Source organism: Melospiza melodia, chromosome 1, assembly GCF_035770615.1.
Source record: "Melospiza melodia melodia isolate bMelMel2 chromosome 1, bMelMel2.pri, whole genome shotgun sequence".
Lineage (NCBI taxonomy): Eukaryota > Metazoa > Chordata > Aves > Passeriformes > Passerellidae > Melospiza > Melospiza melodia.
Genome location: NC_086194.1, coordinates 121,231,099 through 121,251,213, shown reverse-complemented (window position 1 = coordinate 121,251,213; position 20,115 = coordinate 121,231,099). Strand labels below are relative to the sequence as shown.

Sequence of the window (20,115 nt, the reverse complement as noted above, 5' to 3'; positions counted from 1 at the left end):
GAGAGTTTCAAAGGGCTAGCTCCTATCTTTATGTAATTACATATTCAGTGCAGTCTTCTGAAATGTGTATCATCTGTATCAAAGAGGAAAAGAGACTGCTACTGACAGCTCTTATAAGCTTGAAAAGTCAGAGGGAGGGGTTTAAAAGTTTATACCGTTCTTTTATGATGGTTTTGGGTTCTCACAGAACTTTTTGAAATCATCTGGATGATTCCCTGCAAAACTGATGCTGCTGGCATTGATTGTTGCAGTGGATGGGAGGGCAGGTACTGAAGAGGCCTCAAACCGGAGAGTACAGAGCAGAGGGGTGGTTTGGGGGGCAAGGGGGAAGAAAGAAATTTATCAAAGAAGGCATCTATAATAATTAGAGAATGTAATAGTTCATAAAATGATGGGTTAGTCCTGACAATGAGACTTGGAAAGCAAGTGAGGGAGATCAGGGCACAGAAAGAAAAGGAAGGTGGTATTGCTTAATGCACTGACTTCCTATTCTAAAGATAGCTATCTTGATAAAAATGTCAGTGGTATGACAGAGTCATTGTAGACCAGGATGTATTCAGTTTGCTCCAGCTGCCTCACCTTGCCTAGCTGCTGTCTGAAATGAAACAAGCTGTGTTCCTATCAGCACTTTCTCTGGGTTGCTGTGGGAAGTTATATGAACCCCCACTGGTGTCTGTGTAGGTTTTGTGAGCTGTGGCACTGAATCCTGTCGGCTGCAGATTTTTCAAGCTCAAAGGAAAATTGTGCTGTGTGCCCAGCTCTGCCATGCCTCTCAAAACACCTGAAATAATTCTTATTTGGGCTGTCTGACCTGTCAGGAGCTAAAGATTAAAACTGGCATGCAGCCCAGTGAGGGAACAGCTTCTTCATGTAGCTCATCTAATCACTGGGCTCTCATTTTGCAGTGTAACCAGTCTTGCTCAATGTAGATTGACTTTGAGTAGCTTGAACCTAAGTCCTCTGTCATTTTTATGTGGAAAATACAGATCTTTCTTCTCCTGCCACCCTCTTCCCCCCAGAAATGGAGTATCAAAGAGCAAGGTCCGCCTTGCACACTGAAAATGTATGATAAAACCTGTGGCATTTGCAGATGGATTCCAATAAATTGAATATATTAGCAGATTCTGCAAACTTTCATGTTGGAAAGTGGTGTGTTATCATAAGTTTGCCTGCTCTTGATTTAAAGGTCTGTCTGTATTCTGCCTCTCAGGATTTTTGAGGACATGTATGCCTGCTTTGTAAATGGATTGATATGAACAGCTCTTTAATACAAGCTGTGGAAGTTGGCATAAATAGTGAAAAAGAGCTCAAAAATAAAAGTACCAAAAATGCAGCACAAATAGGGGTATACCTGCAGAATGATGGCTAAATTTCATAATGACAATTATAACTTCATTGCAGCACTCTACAGTGATCCTTTTAAAGTTTCAAGCAGGTGTTTACCTAAAACAGTTTAATTTAGGCATATGCATGATCTTGTTCACTTTATAGAAATATGTACAGATTTCAAATATTCCCTATCTGGCATAGGGTCATTTGGAGAAAAAAAATTCTGAAGTAAGGCAGTCTTTATAGGCCTTGGATCTCAAGGCAGTTTCATCAGACTCCACAGAAACTCAGCCAGTAAAGGTGAACACTCCGTCCACATTTGGATGGTGAGGAGCCCATGAAAAAGTTGATGAATTGGATTATATCACTGCCTTTAAATGGAGAGGTAACTTCATACCAAGAGACAGAAAATTTGTGTGTGTGCACATAACATACCTATTACCTTAGGTTTTAAATTACATAATTCTACATGGAGAAGAGGGAAGCTCTGATATGCTGCTTGCTTTTCATTTTTATTTTAAGGGAAATTCAGGCTTGCCTCAGTGGGTTGACAGGTAAATGCTAATTTTCATATGTACTAGCATCAGTACACATAAGGCATTTTATTCAAATTGTCCTAGCTTGCAGTTGTGGTAGAATTTAGAGGGGGAGGAATTTAAAATACCAAAAAAATAATGCAGAGGATAATGTATTGTCACAATCCCTGTAGTGAACAGATATAGAGTAGTTTACAGTTGAAGCATTTTTCTTCTTCCATCTTCGAGAAGCATCACAGAAGTTGGAGCTGATTTCATAATACATTGAAGATATTAATTGCTTGCTCATATGGGTTTTCTCATTGCTTGAGGTCATTGGATGCCTTATGGACTAAACTGTACAGCACTGTATTGAAAGAACTATTCCTTTTAAGTGAAGAAAAGCATTAAAGTGTATTAGCATTAATTCTTAAGAAAAAAAGTGGGTTCTATAATACCACTAAAAATGATTAATCATCCTCAGAGTTGTTAAACTGCATGCAGAAACTCTGTCACTTGCTGGTGACCAGCAAGTTTGATTGGTCACCAGCTCTGCACCTTTGCTTTCCAAGTTATTTACACATCAATGAGAATTCACTAATTTTGGCTTGCTGCCATGCAATGCAGTTGCTCAGCTGTATTTCCTGCTAGTAACCTTTACTTCCATTTCACAGTGATTTCTGGGCACTGATTGTTAGATCTCTAGATAAACTTACCTTGAATCCATTTAGAGTTTGGGAAGAGAAAAAGGCATTTCAAGGGAGGGATTGATCAGATAATAATCTAATATTTTTTGTAATTAGATTTTAAACATCTGTGTCAGAAAGATTTTAGTTGTGGCATTGCACCCCACATTTGATTACTATAAGATTCAGCTCTTTGTGCTGCAGTTGCTTAAATTGTTACTGATGGTAAAGTTTTGCATAATGTGCAGGGTTTTAACTCTTAGTGCATGTAACATCATGTAACATCACTGTGCATGATTATAGCAAATTTTCTGTGTGGCCCACAGCAGAATTTTCTCTTCTTATAATTGATCTGTAAACCCCAAAATGTCAAAGTGAACAGATTCCAAGCATAAACTTGGAATACCTAACAAAACCCTAGGGTAAGGTTTTTCATGTGCCAAGTAAATAAAAAATTTATATTAAAAAACACTGTAGTGTACACTTGGAATAGAGGAAGCTGTAAAAAAATTACATTATTTTTGTATTGTGTATGGATAATATGGCATTGGTTTGTTTAGTTTATAAGTAATCCAAATACTTCTGGAGTATTTTTCAGTATAAAGCATGACTTTATAAGTTACCATCATGGTTTCAATAACAGTTAGAACAATCATCTGCTAAGATTTATTTCTGAAAATCTGATCGTATAACTAAAAACAAGCCAAACTTTAATAGTTATGTAGTGTTTGTAATTTTTTTTTTTTTGTCTGTTGATATTTTAAATTTTTGAAGTGCAGTCTATCCACTCAGTATTTTCCAGAAAGGCACAGAAAAGAATCATAGAATGGTTTAGGTTGGAAGGGACCTTAAAGACCCTCTAGTTCCAACCCCCATGCCAAGGGGAGGGACACCTCCCACTAGACCAGGTTGCTCATGGCTTCATGCCCATTCAACAGGTTCATGGCAACAGCATGACATAAATTGTCCATTGTATACTAACACTAATTCAGGATTCCACAGGCAATTGAAATTACTAAGAAACACAGATTTTGGCAGTACTGGAAGTATTTTGCCACAGCACCAGTTTTTTGTTAATCTTTGGCTGTGTGCTCTGTGCAGTTAACAGAAGACAGCCATTGGCTCATGCTGCAAATCACATAAAATTTTCAGAGATAGCATATGGAAAGTATCCAAGTTAAACTGGAAAATATGGGCATTTGACTCAGTGACATCTTTTTCTCTTTTCAATTTACCTTCTTGCAGGGCGTACAGAGAAGCAATCTGACTGTTCAGAGAGCTGTAAATAGCAGAGAAGGTAACTGGGGCTGGGGAAGCAGTATGGTAAAGGCATGAAGGGAGCCTGAGGAGATTCACAGATTAGCAGGAGGCTATTGTTTGCTGACACAATAGAAGGAACAGGCTCCAAAAGGTGTGTGGATGCCTGCCATCTTCTACCTCCTTTCCCTCTGCTGGATTGGACTTCCACAGCAGAAACAGCAGCTCACCATGATAAAGTGGAAGCATGATGAAAGGGATGCCCAGGTGCCCTCTCCCCCCTGAGACAGTTGCACTACTCTCTGAGCTGGAATTGGGTGATGTTTTCTCCAGTCATGCTCTTACCAGATCCAGGCTCTTTTGGCAGCTGGAAACTAATTTCTTTTTCTGTCTCATTTACACATGGCTTGCAGCATCTCAAGCCAGAATTATTAAATTAGGTGAAACAGTTCAGTTTGGAATATACTAAATCTTTTTCTCTAGTCATGGGAAAGCTCTCTGGTACTTCTCTGGAAAGCAGCAACATGCATTTTGATTTCTGTAAGGCAAAGCCAGTGGTCCTGACCCACAGCTGTGGATACAACAGTTGGAGCCCTTTGCAGTGCTCCTGCTGTAGTAGGAAGCTGCAGCCCTTGTGCCCAGGACAGCAAGGGAAGCTGTGGTGTGCTGTGTGCTTCACCTGGTCATCAAGGCAAACACAGTGATCCCAGTCTGATAAATCCTGCTCCTCCTAGTCTCTGCTACCAGCCATCCAGTTTAACTTCCTTCATCCCTCTTCTCTGTTCCTCTGCCAATTTGTGTTCCTTTATCTTCAAGGGAGGTGACCCATGTTGATTGTGTTTTCCACAAATTCCTACAATGTTAATATTTTTCTCTTTGTGAGGAATACCTTGTTTGATATGTTCTGGGCCTCCAATTTGGCAAGGTGGGGAGGGCATATCCTTGATTACTTTTGATTTGTTTTCATGGTCACTCTGACTGCTCATGGTCATTATGAGATGAAATATTTTGAGAAATTAAACTTTTAGAGGGGAGGACTCTATGACACATGCAGAAGAGCTGCATCTGAGGTGAATATACAACTCATATTTAGGCATTTGCTATTTTTTCATAGTTTCTGCAGCCTCAATAAAATTATATGAAAATAATTACATTGAATAAATTTCTGTCATGCACTCTGTGCCTTCTACAGATACAAACCTTGAATCTTTCTGAACATACAGCTGTCTATTCCCAAACACACTGTAAGTTGTTGCATGGTCACAAGCATGTGAATGGTACTGAGGAGTTTTAACCTAGCTTAATGTAAGTCATTTGCATGCTCAGACAGAGCATCCTTGTGTCCTTCTTCCAAGCTCTCCTCTTTGTATACAGTGTTACAGTGGTTTGTATTTCTGATAAACATTTTTCAGGGTTAGCCTTTTTATAGCTGGTTTTCCCTACATCAGCAAGCAGCACCCTACACTGTCTAAAGGTTAAAAACAGATTTGTCAATGAAAATTTATAGTACTTGATTTTATTTAAATCAAGTGTTCTCAATTAGTGTCCATGTAAAAGAACTATGTAATAGAATACAATAGTCATAATGTACCTAATGATCCTTAAGTGGCAGATTATGATCATATCTTTATTAGTGGTAGTAATTGTGGTGACAGTGTTGCTGACAGGTTAAACCATTTCTTACGACAATAGCTTTTGTGCTGTTGCATTGGGATCAGAAATGCAGCTCCTGAAGATTTGCATAGTGTGAAGAATAGGCTGCAGAGACATGGAAGCGTAATCTTGTCATTGTGTTTAGTGATGTGGGTGGCAGATTGTGTGTAGCTGATTCTGAGCAGGAAGAGTCTGCATATGGGTAGGTTTAAAGCCCTTTAAATGTTTTAGGATTGGTAGGCAAATTGGTTGTCGATATAAGTGTTGTTGTAAGTTGTTAAATATTCCAAGCAGATATAAGCTTTCTAAAACCTTCTCAGTGTTTAAAAACATACAGTGCAGTGTCTGAGCAGCTGCATTAGCTGAAATTGCTGGATTAAACCCCTTTTGCACTTGTGCTATTCCTAATCTCTCTATTCCTAAACTACTAGTTCTGCATAGCATTGTGCTGCATCATTGGGGCATTAGGATTTAAAATTTTAAGGAGGTTGCAAGGCATCAAGCTAGAATGGGTCTCCTTAAAAAACAAACAAACCAACAAAGCAGAAAACCCCAAACCAAAAAACAACCAAAAGCAAGCCTACAATTATGCAGATTGTACAGAAACATGGCACCATTGTTAATAAGTCTGAAACTTTAAACTTAGCGAAAATGTTACCATAGTATAGGAAATTTTCTCACATTGTGTGTTTTTATTGTAAAAACAAACTACTTCTTTCCCAAAGTATGTGAGAAAATACTGATTCCTCAGTAACTTATTAAATAGCTTGTTCCAAAATGTCTGCAAGTTCTGTGGACTTTTCAACCTTTCCCCCTTCTCCTTTGTGCACGAATGCTTTTATCACCTTTCACCCCAAGTGAAATGATCCTGTGAGAAATACTTGCTCCAAAGAATCTAATCCATGTTATACAAGCAGCCCAGTAGATGCTAGAAAAAACTTTTGGGTTTTAGTAAAAATAAGATCAGTAAAATCATATGGGTTTGAATTTCATGAACTCATTCTATCAGAATAGTATTTGAGACTAGCAGTGAATAAAGTAAGTAAACAGTAGAAAAAGAGAAAAAAATAGACTTACTTTCCAGGAGATTATTACACTTAGAGATTGTATTTCCCCCTCTGCCACATAGGTATGCAGATGGAATAGTGTATGTCTAAATATGTAATGTATCTGCTTAGTCTTCATATTGACCATTTTCTCTCTCCAGAGAAAAAAATAAATTCATGTCATGAAAGCCTAAAGTTTAATTGTAACATAAACCTTGTTGTGGAAAGGACCACGTGGGTCAACAAGCCATGTCTCTTCAATTATGAGCAAATATGTGAGAGCTATTTAATCCAGAGATCATTGGCTTTGCACAAATATACCCCAGAAATACTTATAGGAAACTTAAGATCACAAAAGGCCAAGCAGAACATGACTCAACAGGTATTTGTTACAAGCAGATGTATAGTTTAAAAATTAGATACATAAGGAGAAAAATACTGGGTTGTTGTTTATTCAGTAAGTTTTGATATTTTATCTGGATTTGCTAGTCATGCAGTCAAGCAAAAGCTGTATTTCTGTGGTAAATATTATTTATGTAAATCAGGTTGTGAGTGCACAAGGCTACCAACTTACTGGGAACATTATTTCCTGAAGCGAATTTTTAATGACTGCTCTTGTGTGTAATTGCATGTTGGGATCCTTAAACAGGGTTAAGAACCAGTTACAGAATTCCCCCCTTCATGCTAAGGTACTTGTATGCAGTGATTTTCTATATTTGTAAGAATTTTCTGTGGAGAGATACCACTAACTATTCAGGCACTCACAGGAATTAGAGCATAACTTTTTTAACATGTACTTCCTTTTTTGTTTTGAAAATCAAACATTTCTTGGGGTAGCTAAAACTTAATTTCTTGAGCAGAGAAGTTAAAACAACTGAGAAGAAACTAAAAAGTATCTCTGAGTTTATATCAAGATAGAGGGATAATACAAGGAGATCACAGGTCAGATGTGTTTGGGGTAAATGTAGAGAAAATCTAGCTCAGCAGAATGTTGTCTAAAGACCAGGAGTGGAGGCAGGCACGCTATGACTGTGAGAGTCCTGCTCAGAGGTGTGCCTTGGAGTTAAAGGTGAGGTTAAGGCACATCACATGGATGTTCAGTGTCTCACAAGTTAGTTTTCCTGTCCAGCTAGTGAGATCACGATAGTTGACCTGAGCATTTATTATTAAATGCAAAATTTTATGTGACATACAAAAGCTTTTACAAACTGCAGACAGATGATCTGGCTTTACTATTACAGCTGTGCAAGATGTTAGTCAGCATGTTGCAGAGAATCCAGGACATGTCTCCTGTATAGGTTTTACTCCTTTTCTGAAAGTGGTAACTTCAGCTGTAATTCTAGCTGACTTCTTTATTTATTGATTAATTCACTTCTAAATTCGGGCAATATTAGCGTGTTTTGCCTGGTTTTAATCTGTTTAATTCTAATGATTCCCCTAAACAATTGATTAGAACTAATTTTCCACTGCCTTAAAATGGGAATGCATTACTTTGTTAAGCGGGTGGGAGGGAGAGTTGGGGAAGTGCCCTTGGAGTGTCCATCCAAGTAAAATTCTTCATAAACTGGGATACTGACAGAAAAGTGCTTCCTTTTTTTGCCAAAAATGTAACATATCCTATAATACTGTTGTCTTGCAAATTCATCAAAAACTTATTCCTTTGCTTATTGCAAATGCATCTGTGTCATTTTGTTTAACAATGTTATTTCATTGTAATATGTAAGAATATTTAAACCACAGGAGATTGCTTGGTCTTTTAAATGCTATTAGGACGTTGCTGGATTTGTGTTAGTTTCAATCATCTGTTTCTGCCTCTGGTACCAACAGATGGACCTGTGTGCAATGATGCCGTGTGAGTCTCTCTTCACAGATAAGGAATTTCTAGTCAGAAAAGACAAGAGTAAACACTGAAATTATTTTACCAGTAAGGGTCTAAAGGGAAGCCCTGAGCTGATGGGATGGCCATAGCAGAAGTTCCCTGTTCCCTCTGCTTTCTTTGGGACATGGATGAGGAATAACTAGCTTGGATGAGGAATAACTAGCTTGAATCAAAGAGGATTGTCTTCTTTCTTTAGTGTAATCATACTGCAAATCTGCTTTTCACCTGATGCTTTTCTACACAAGCTTCCCAAGGAGCATCTGACTCCTGCTAGATCTAATCCTCTCCTTCACAAATGCTTTCTCAGGGCTAAAGGCTATCATTGTCATTTCGGTGGACTGCTGCCTGCAGTTTTTCTGTGAAAAACTTTTCTTTTTCTTCAGACTATTATCATAAGCCCACAGCCTTCTACTCTATCATGTCACCTGCTTTCTGCCTTTTGCTGCTTTCTCCCTTTTGCTCCCTGTGCTGCACAAAGATGGGAGAGGAGTGGGCACAGGAGAAGTTGGTTTGTCAGGTGAGTTACACAGTGGCAGCTTCCAAGTAAAGGAGTATGGCTTGGGAAACAACTGTGTCAAGGAGCCAAGGACCTACTCAGAGCTTTGCCAGGCCTGTCAGCGTTGCCTGACCCTCTTCTGCACCAGTGAATTTATCCTTAATCAATGGACATGAAGGCAATTTGGGATCAGGTCCACAGTCACTGTGCAAATGCATACCTCATCTTTTCTGGCATGTCTCCCATCCTGCTTCTTAAAACAGATGAGCCCCTCTCAAAAAATTGTAATTACTTTTTTGAGCTCATGGGTTTAAACAAAAGGATGAAGGTTAGATTTGGTTTTGAGTGTGATGTTCACTTCTCTGCAAAGTACATGCTGGTTTTTTCCTAACCCTTAGTCAGTATTTTTAACACAGAGCCATACGTTTTTGGTTCCTGGTTCACATATCTTATAAAACTCCAAATGTAGCCTTCCACAGAGTGTGTACTTTTGTGTTAATATTTGACATCTACAGAGAGAGAAACTTACCAGTAATTTATTACTAGAGAGAAAGAATTATTTTTCTTGCATGCCTATGCAGTTACAATTCATTTTTCTCTTTTTTTTCCTCCCAAGATTGATGCTGAGGTGGAGTAAAAACTCAACCACTAGTGAGTTGCATATCCTGATTTGCCAGCAGTAGGCTACATAAAAGGAGAGGTCAGTGAGGAGAAGCAGAGATCAGGGCACCAGTGTTACTCACCTAGGAGAGTGCCCATACTTGAGGGTAGTGTCAGCAGAGAGTTCAGAGATCCCTGTGAAAGTTGAGGCAGGAAGACTGGCAAGCTGGAAGAATCTCTTTACCAGTGACTTAGGTCCCTCCTATGCTTTTCATTACCTCCATCTTTCCATTTGTTCTTTTTTAAAAAATGGATCCAAACCCTCAAAGGAGGCTGTGTAAAGGGAAGATGGGCTGCAAATGGTCTGCAGGGTTGCTGTACAGAAGCAATGTGAAATAGTTCATCCTTCAGGAACTCAAGGAGGGTCCCACATTGGTTGCCTCAGAAGAGAGGGGAAAACCAGGAAAAGTCTTCTTTTCTTTGTCTGAGATTTTGTTTTTATTCCTGTGTACAGTTTGTACTGGAAGTTGGTTTGGTGATGCAGCACCGCTGCAACCTTTTATAGAGTTTTAGATTTATCTGTATGCAGAAGAGACATATTCATATATGATAGCTATGGTTTCTCTCTGGAAAAAAAAAAAAGAGAGCTATGTCCAAAGGGGGTGAAAATTTCTCTGTTGTTTATTGTTTCTAGGATTTTGTAGTTCAGTTATGTTGGGATAAGTGCTGTGTTTGGGAAAAGCAAAGGGAGGGTTGGGAATATAATTACAGCTAGAAGTTCTTTCTGGGCACAGGTTGCTTGTGCATATCATTCTTGAACTGTGTGATCTTTTCTCAGGAGGAAGAGACCCAAAGGGGTCATGAGGTTTTTCGAGGGGGAGAGAGGAAATGAGAAACACTTTCCCTCTTTTGGAGAAAGGTAAAAGCAGGATATACCAGGATCCTGTAAAATTCTGTTTATTGGCACTGAGCCGTTTCAAAGCTGGGAACAAGTCTGCACCAAAAATCCCAGTGTTAGTACATGAAAGAGGAAAATTGCTGGGGAGAGGAGGGGAAGAAGCAAGGTAGATTCCTGCAGACTGACTGACACGAGCCAGGCTTGGGACTTAGGTCTCAAACTGAGGTATTTACACAGGTAATGAATATGGCTGCACACATCTTGGGCATCATAAATTACGGCTTCTGACACTGAAGGACTATGAAAATTCAGACCCAGTTAGTGATTTCTAACCAAGCCATTCAGTTTAGGCTCTCATAGTGCTGTGGCAGGGAGCAAACATGACTGCTCTTCAGAAAAGCTATTCATCATATATCCTGTGTCTGACAGCCTCCAAAACCAGCAGTCACCCTGAACTGTGCTTCCAAACCTATCTGTATCTGAGGAGCTTTTTGTCTCTCCAGACAGAAAAATGTCAATAGGAAAAAGCAGTCTGTCCTAAAAAAAAATGCAGCTCAGAAACACTTAAAAATGCATATTTTGACTTGGCAGATCCTGTCAATCCTGTAGTGTGTTAGCCCAGCTCCCTCCACCTATGTAAGAGGGCAGATGAAAACAGCCTCCAGGGTCAAGATCAAGCAGTACCATAAAACCACATATCTGGCACTTGAATTCCATAGTCTTCTGAAAACTCTGCATACCCAACCACAGGTGGAGCAGTACCTGTTCATTTTCTTTCTGGGTTCTGCCCTTTTCACCTTCCTCTGATGTGTGCTCAAATTAGACAGTAACAGTTTCTCTTCCTTGATTCAGCATTTCCCAGCTGAGTGAGGGAGCCATTGAAAAAAACCAAAACAAACTAAATCCTTCTGCTTGTAAAATCTAGTTTCTTTTTGCTACATACTTTTCAATACATTTTAGATTAGAATACTGTTTTGTTCGATTGAAGTTGATGGCAATCTCTCTTTGATTTTAGTTGTGACCAGGATTTTGCACACGTATGTATCTATCAAAATATTAATTTTTCAGTAAGCCATCTTTGAAAGTATTTGGGGACTGCAGAGTAACATCCATTCTTTTTCTGGTGTTCTTGTGTTCTTGTATCAAGCATCACGTCTGAGCAGTGCAGGTGGTTTCTATGCAGGGGGAGTTTAGGACGAGCCAGGTGCTGTACTGCTGCTTTTGCACTGAGGTGCCAATTTGCAAGGCAAGAGATTTGAAGCAAAAAGGAATGCCTATAGGGTTGTCTAGCTTGAAGTTTCATTTTATGATCTAAAATGGAGGCAAATGAAGGAACAGAGATACGGTTTCTTGTCGACATTTGTTGTTGTAGTGATATTAGACGTGCATATTATCATGTTCGTATTGCACATTACCATGAGCTGTTTGGATAGCTTTATTTTCTGGTTTAGCTGATGCAGTGTGGAATATTCAAAGGGAAAAGACGGCCCATGTGCTGCCGTGACTACTTGTGTGGCAAGGGACATTTTGTTGGTTAAGCAGTCGAGGCAGGGTGTTTGTGCACACGCGTGCTCTGTGTGTCGGGGTTCAGGCGGGCAGACCCCGGCCGCTCCCACACGCCGGTGCCCGGAGCTGCCTCCCGGCGCTGCTCCCGCAGGGCGGTCACGATGGCAGCCATCACCTGCGCCAGCCTGGGCACCCGGCAGTGCCAACCCTCGCTCCGGTAGCGGCCAGGCTCTTCCAGTACCGCCGAGGAGCGCGGGGAAAGGTCGGGAAAGGTCGGGAAAGCCCCCCCGGTGCCCGAGCGCGGCGTCCCGCAGCTCGCTGCCCCTGCGGCAGGCCGCGGGCGGGGGTCCGGAGGCCGCGGGTCCCGCGGCGGCGGTGCCAGCTCCGGGTTTTGGCAGCAGCAGCGCGGCCGGGGCCGCCGGGCGGGGCGGGCGGGGGGCGCGGACCCCGCGGCGCCGCCCGGCCCCGGCCCCGCAGGATCCAGGTAGATCCGTCCGGCTTTTACCTTTCTCCTTCGGCTTCCCTGCGCGTTGGGCTGGTAGCGGGGCTGTTTCCTGGTCTCGCAGAAAGAGGCAGTGCTGAGTTAGGAAGACAAAAATAGACCTTTACAGAGAAATATAGGGATTGTGTGCGCGGTGGGGAGGGAGAGCGGAGAGCGGCACCCGGCTGGTTTCCAGGAGGAGCCCTTTTCTCCCTCTCGTTGCATGTTAGGCATTTTTGCACAGCTTTCTCCCCCCACCCCCTCCCCGCCGGGGCAGGGTTACCTCTGCCGCCTGCTCTCCGCATCTCTGGTGGGGAGCGAAGCAGCCAACTCCGCTGCGATCGGAAAGCGGCCAGAGACCATTTTATGTGAGCGAGCCGGGTGGGAAGAAGCGGAGAGAAACCGTCGCAGGGACACACACGGATATAAAGACTTGTCTTCTGCCTCCCCCCCGCTCCCTCCCCCTTGTAAATACTAAATCTGAGAAGGCAGCCATTTGACATCCACCCTGAGCAGCGGCTATGGGGTGTTTGGGCAACAGCAAAACGGAGGATCAGCGTATCGATGAGAAAGCGCAGCGAGAAGCCAACAAAAAAATAGAGAAGCAGTTGCAGAAAGAGAGGCTGGCTTATAAAGCGACACACCGCTTGCTGCTGCTGGGTAAGGAGGAAGCGGCAGAGGTGGGGGCCGGGGCGAGCGGGGCGAGCAGGGGGCAGCAGCCCCAGCCCGCCGGGAGGGGAGATGCGGCGTGCGCCTTGGCCATGGAAAATGTGGGCTGCTTTATTGAGCAATAAGCGAGGCGTCCACAGATCGCCTGAGCCACATGGATGCACACATACAGAAATGCTGCCGAGGTGGGAGATGCTGTCGCGTCCAAAAAAAAACCTTAAAAAAAAAAAGGCAAACCAAAAAAACTCTGACCACCCAGCCTGAACCGTGTATCACAATGTTCTCCCTTTCCTTCTTTCTCTTTTAGGGGCTGGTGAGTCAGGAAAAAGCACTATTGTGAAACAAATGCGAATCCTACATGTCAATGGATTTAATTCAGAGTAAGAATTATTGACACTTTGTGACTTATTTTTCCTTAAATGTTGGAAACGGGTTAACACACAGTACGCTAGGAAATTTCTCCTCTCATCCCCTGTGTTTTGGTGGCTTGACACTGTGTTGTGCGGGAGGGAGGGGAGTGAGAATAAGGAAATTGCTGCTATTGTATGTTTGCATTTTCTCCTTCTGGCCCCTTTACTGTATTTTACACTGTTGCTACTGCAGCGCTTGACAGGCCCCTGTGTAGCAACAACATGGCGACTACTTTTTACATAGAAGCAAATAACCAAATATTGCATCTGCCTGTAATATAAAAATACATGTCAAATCATAATCAGATGACACTGTGTGCTGTTTTTCCGGTGCTGGGGTTAGCATAAAACTGAAACTAATTTTGCCTATTTGTTAGAAATCCTCCTGTTTTGTGAGGCTACACAATTTTCTCTCTAAAGAACACTTTTCCAGAAATCATTATTAATCCATAGCATTCATTTTAGATATTTGTTGGCCTTCACCTACATGTTGTTAATTTAGAGCATGTTTACATCATGCTGTAGAAATGAAAGAATGACTTCCAGTTCCATCAGGGGAAGCTTTGCAGATGTAGCTGTGATTGACTGATTTAAAAAATATATTAGGGATGAATGTGCATTGCTCTTTATAGTATGCAAGAAAATGGATAAGGGTAAAATGTATTTGTCTTGCCTTTTTTTTTTTTGCTATTAGTATGTTTTAATGTTTGAAGAGTAGATAAACAAGCAATCAGTGAAAAAAAAAATTCAATGCAAGTGACTGAACTGCTTTGGAAGAAAAAAATCAAAGTGTTCATATTTCTGTTTTAATGCAGAGAAAAGAAACAGAAAATACTGGACATTCGGAAAAACGTGAAAGATGCGATTGTGGTAAGAACACACTTTATACTGTTCTTACATGCTTGTTTGTACTGGAAATTATAAGGATTATGCTTTCCAAGATTGATGAGAGAAATCCCATTTTGCTGATCAGATTGGATTATCTTCAATTGATCCTGTATCCAGATTAATGCGTTTGTTTTTTTTTTTTCTTTTATCCAATTCTAGACTATAGTTTCAGCTATGAGCACTTTAATACCCCCAGTTCCATTGGCCAACCCAGAAAACCAATTTCGAATGGACTACATCAAGAGTATAGCTCCTCTTTCTGACTTTGACTATACACAGGTAAGAATAGAAACCACTGATTTATTCTGCTTCGAGGGGGAATATGTTGCTACACTTGGATTTACTGAAACATCGGAGTTATTTACTTTTTGGAAGATGGTTGTAGAAAGTTCTTATGCCAGCATCATCTCTGTTAACTTTCCTACAAGACTGTGGTGGTTGCACCTGTTTTAGTGGTGCGAGGTTTTGTTGTTACAGATTTATTTGCTAATGTTTCTTCTAAATGCTGTTTCTGCATTTAGTCCTCTTCAAATTTTCTGATGCAATCTTACATATTGACACATCAAATAAGACTTTGTTGAAAGCTGGTTTCCTACGTGGAATTAGATGCAGGATGTTAATCTGAAGAGTTACTGTGTACCTGCAGAAAAGGATATAAGAGGAAATAAAAGGCTAGAGTGGCCTCAGTGTTGTTTCCCATACTTACTGCACTTCAGGGTGGAAACCTGCGTAAGCAGCGGTCAAGTGAGGTGCTTTGCTTCCTCATCTATTGTAGTTGGCATGGGCAGTGGTTTGCTTGTATGTAAATGTTGCTTTAATTTGATATGGAATCAATGTGGGACTTGTGTGTGGAGGCTGATCTTTTGTGTACAAATGAGATATGCTTTTCAGATTAACTTGCATGGGCATCGTACATTATTTTTATCTTGTTATGTTATTATTTATAGGCACATGCATAGAATGTTTCATTTTTTTATGCATGACAAGAAAGCAAGTGCATAGACATTCTGAATTTTATTTTTGCTGTAGCACAGTTTTAATTTGCCTTAAAATGGTACTGAAAGCAATTTGTTATGGATACAGTAAGGACTTAAAAATATCTTTGTTTGTTGGCTAAATGATTGAGTTGTACATGCTATCAATACTGCCAAAGAAGCCATTTACAGTAGAGCGTCTTTAGGTTATTATGGCTTCAGGGTGCAAGGGGGAGAAGGGGAAGAGTCCTTTCTTTGTTATATGACTCATATTCTCTGATGTGTGGTTTTGCCTCTGGTAAACCTACCACTTTGAAGGTTCAAGATAAAGAAAAATTATCAGGCATCTTATACAGTTAGAATTTAACACAGAATGCAGATGTTAGAAAAAAAACGACTGCAAGGTACACCCACATATTGCATAATTGCTCAATTGGTGGATGTAAGTTAGTGAAAATGAGAAACTCTTTTTAGAAATGGAATGTGAGCTTGACATGAAGTATTAGTGTTATGCAGGTATTACAGTTCTGAGGCATTTGTTGCTCATTTTATGTGGATTTTTTTTTCTTGAATTTTGATCCTTAGAGGAGTTTAAAAAATGGTGATATATATACTTTGCAGTTCTCTATAGTACATATGTTCTTTTGAGTTTCTGGGATAAAAGAAGGCTAAATTGGACTTTTCATAGGGCTAGAGATGTTTTCATTTTATTTTTGCTTTCTAATTTTCTCCTTTTTCACAGAAGCTGGCTATATCTAGTCAAATTTGATTCATGGCTTGGTATTTTATATAGAGGAAAATTTAACCTTCTTGGAGGGGAAAAGAATAGGACCCAGTGGACCTTGAAACAATTAATAATTCATTTGAAATCTCAATTCATAGTCCATTTTGGTTTAAAATAAAAATATTAATAAGTGGTTTTTAACTAAATAGATTTTCTGAAAATACCATCGTGTTATTTAAATAGTGTCAATTATTAGTCCTAATTTAAAAAAAATATTTAAAAGGTTGTTACAAGTTTAAAAGAAGAAGAAAAATCTAATGCTGATTTAGAAGTAAATATATTTCTGTGTCACTTTCGTATTTTCACTTCTGTTTTCATCTCAGCTCAATTTATAGGTTTAATATTTGTCAAATGTAAAGTATGCCAAGATTTTTGGGGGCTTTTAAATTTTTCTTGGTTTGAGTGTTATTTATCTCCAGGAGGATTTGTGAGCAAGGCAGATTGAAAAAAATGCTATTGTGCTTCAGGGCTTGATTTTACTCCAGTTTAAGCCAATGATAAAGTAAAATTAGGTTTCCAACTGAAATAAATTTTGACCCATTTAGTATTTTTGGATAAGGACAGATATAAAAATAAATACTTGGAGAGTAATCAGTCAGGCATCCTCTGCTAAGCAGTACTGATTCTGTAATTAAAAGCTGATGTATGGAGTAAGGCCTTCTGAGCCCAAACCAAGAGTTCAGCTGCAGACATGCAGGACTTTAGGGCTAATCATCCTTACTTCAGAATAGTTGTCAAGGGAAAAATGCTGATGTGGGCAGCTCTGGGGCGCATTTTGGCACATTCTGTAGAGTGACAAAGGTTACCCTCCTTTGAAAGAGGGAAGAGACAGCTTTAGGGTTTGTGACAGTATGAATGGTAATGAGTTGTTAAAGACCCTTAGTGTTGCAATTTGAATTATGGATGTGTCATTTTTTTGGATGACATTAGCCATGTAACCTTTGTCATAAAAATCAATGTGTGTTAGTTGAAGATGGATTTCAGATACATTGCGTGCCAAATGTGGGGAAATGACTGCACCTTATCAGGAGTCTTTAAAGAGAGATTCCTGATGAAATACAGAAACTTCACTGATGGCACGATCTGACCGACACTCCTGCGGTGCTAATTTAAGCATATTTATGACATAATGGAAGTGCTTGGACAGACATTCTTAAATTGCATACAAATTAACTAATACACATTTAATTGTGAAAATTACCCTTAAAATAGGTAGATATGAAAATACTGATTTCCTGTGGGTGAAATCATACACTTAATTGCAATTTATGACTGAAATTCCAAGAACTTGAGTAAAGGTGGGAACTTCATATTTAGACTGAAATATTCTGGGTCTTTGTCTGGTTTTTTAAACTACATACCTCTATAAAATGTAAGCAGAATGTTTTCTTTAGTAGTGATACAAATCTTAAAACAAATGGTTTTCTCTTTAGAGTGTTTTAACATTTACTTTGGGAGTCTGTGGAGTGCCCTCCACAAGAGTTTTACTTACTTTGAAAAATCATTATATATAGGTTCGGTTATATGCAAACTTGATGGCTCTTTTAGTTGGTATATTAAAAATTGAAAGCTTTTTAGATTTGTTTTATAATTTTTACATGGTCTTTCATTACTTTTATAAAAGACTGTACAATTTTTACAAAGTATTTCCTGGCTGACTGATGTTTTCTAATTCTGTAAATCATAAGAACTAGAGCTAGAGTTTTCACAAAATTGATAAATAGAAATAAGTCAAGTGTCCACTGTATTTTCTTCCTTGAAGTTGTGACAGGAATCAAGATAAATTTTTGTCTGACCAGATTAGGCATTATCTTTGCTCAAAGGTAGAATCAGTGGAAGTGCTTTAACACTGGAACTGGAGCATGCATGCCCTATCAAAAAGGATTTTTTTATTATTCTTGGCAATGTGTTGATTGATATTTGCTAAAGTTAACAGGAATTGACCTGCTGCAATTTTAATCCTTTATTGATGGGGATTTATTTTGTCCTTTGTAAATCGGGGTGAACATATTAAGGCCATATTATGCTGGTAGCTGTGGTGTATGAGCTAAGTTGTGTTTACTCAAGGTCAGTTTTCTCTGTTTAAGTTTTTGAATTTTCTAGGAACTACCAAGCTGATCAGTGTATAATTCCTTTACCCCTTGTCATCCATGAAAATGTAGCCAAATGAAGTTGCTTTGCATAAAATATGTCTTGAATGAAGCTCATCTGATCAGTTTTGTGTAGGTTTATAGCGGGTGATGGTCACCTACCCCTGGGCTGCATTGTCAAGTGTTTGGCCATAATAACCAGTTACCAGCAAACATGAGTCATCTGATTAGTAGAGAACATGTAAACCCTTCACAGGTTTTAGGGAAAGGGGAGAGTTTTCAAAAGATTCATCTTCTTTTGCAAAGAACGTTTTAGGAAAGCAAAGTATTTTTTGGAAACTTCATAAGCGGTGAGTTGTGTGAATGCAGTCCCTTGTGCTGATTTTAGTGTGTGAGTTTAAAATATAATTTTTAAAGCTATTTTATTAGTCAGGCAAGCTCTTTAATTTAGCTGTTAAGAATGAAATGTTAATGTGGGCATTGACAGGGAAAGTACTTTAGATTAATCAGGTCTGCAGTTTGCTTTACATTTTCAGATATTGCAGTTTGAGTTCTGTCTGATGACTTTAATTTTCCTTCAGGTTTTCTTTTTAAAAATCAGGGCATCACATTCATAATATAAAGACATGATAAAGAAAGATGAATACTTCTGCTCAGAATATGAAGTTACATAGACTTTTGTTAAGCATTCCAAATTTTTCTGATATCTCATGTTCAAATTCCATCTTGTGTTGATTCCTAGAGGTGGTTGCTTTTCACAGTGTGCATCTCAATGTTTGAAGCAACTGAGAATCTTGCTGAGGTGAAGTGTAGAGTTGGGCTGTAGAAAGTCTTTATCCTGGATTAAACAAAACTTGATAAGTATGGTTTGTATATGGTTAAACTTGCTTGGGTTGTACAGTTAATGCTATCACTTTACTTGACCACAAATTGTTTAAGTTTCCCTTTGATGTAGCCCAAAGGAGTTACAAAATAGCATCACCTTACATTTTCTGATTTTCAATTAACTCACAATTTTTCCCATAATTTTGTGAGTGTGAAAATATACCTGAAAATATTTTACCTGAAAATAAAATAAAAGCGAGAATATTGCCACTCAAATAGCTTCACTTGATTTTTCTTTCTGAAATTTTTACTTTAGGGTTTTGTTTACCATTTTGGGTAGAATGAACATAGGTTTTTATAACTACCTGTGATTGCAGTACTTAACATTAGTCTATATTAATATCAGTATTAACTTTTTAAAATCAATTGGACTTAAAAATTAAGTCATTTGTGGTGTTCTGTGATCTAAGATGCCATTGGTAGATTTTCACATTTACATAAAAACACATTTTCATATTTAAACAAACACAGAAAGGTTTTGAAAGGCCAGGCAACAATAAAGTTGTGTTGGTCTGGCAACCTTATTACTGCCCTGAATTAATAACTCCTGAAGAGCTAATGAAGAAGGCTGACAGAGAAGGACAGCTGCAAACACATATGCTGTCACAGCTGTTGACAGCTCCTTAGTCTTCATACAGAGGTTAAAATTGTCAGAACTGATGCTGAAAAGCAGAGGATATATGGGAGAAGAAGCAATCAGGTAACCCATGAGCTGTTTTTATTGTGGCAGCAGGTTTTTTCATGCTGTACACTATGCATTAACAGCACATACTGAATTTGAGCTATTTTCATGCGAAGAGCAGATTCTGCTAAAGCCCATCAATAGCTTTTCTTCCTTATGAAATACCTGTTTGCATGCAGATGTGGCTTGTCTGTTTTTCATTAAATCAGCAAAATGAGTCCTTAATGTTCTGATTAGTCAGTGTTAAAGTTACAAGCATTTCATACATGAGGTCTAAAAAATACTTCAGTGTTACTTGTTATGTTGTTTTTGTTCTCTGTAAGCAGTGAGTTTGCTTTTGATGGATCAGTCAATCCAGTTGTGCTTTCAGAAATAATCGGTTATTAT

General features: G+C 39.3%; 1 protein-coding gene across 3 annotated transcripts in view; it reads left to right on the top strand.

Annotated features, from left to right (window-relative positions):
- Nucleotides 1-20,115, top strand: part of GNAL (G protein subunit alpha L) — a 179,306-nt gene that overhangs the window by 53,485 nt on the left and 105,706 nt on the right. The window contains exons 1-4 of one of the 3 annotated variants that reach the window (XM_063165875.1): nt 12,390-13,006; nt 13,323-13,395; nt 14,241-14,295; nt 14,473-14,592. In XM_063165875.1, coding sequence (XP_063021945.1) covers nt 12,868-13,006; nt 13,323-13,395; nt 14,241-14,295; nt 14,473-14,592 — 387 coding nt within the window. In that variant the 5' untranslated portion in view covers nt 12,390-12,867. Of the gene's footprint in view, nt 1-12,389; nt 13,007-13,154; nt 13,201-13,322; nt 13,396-14,240; nt 14,296-14,472; nt 14,593-20,115 lie in introns of those variants that run through there. The other 2 variants (XM_063165884.1, XM_063165867.1) reach the window with 2 other exon arrangements.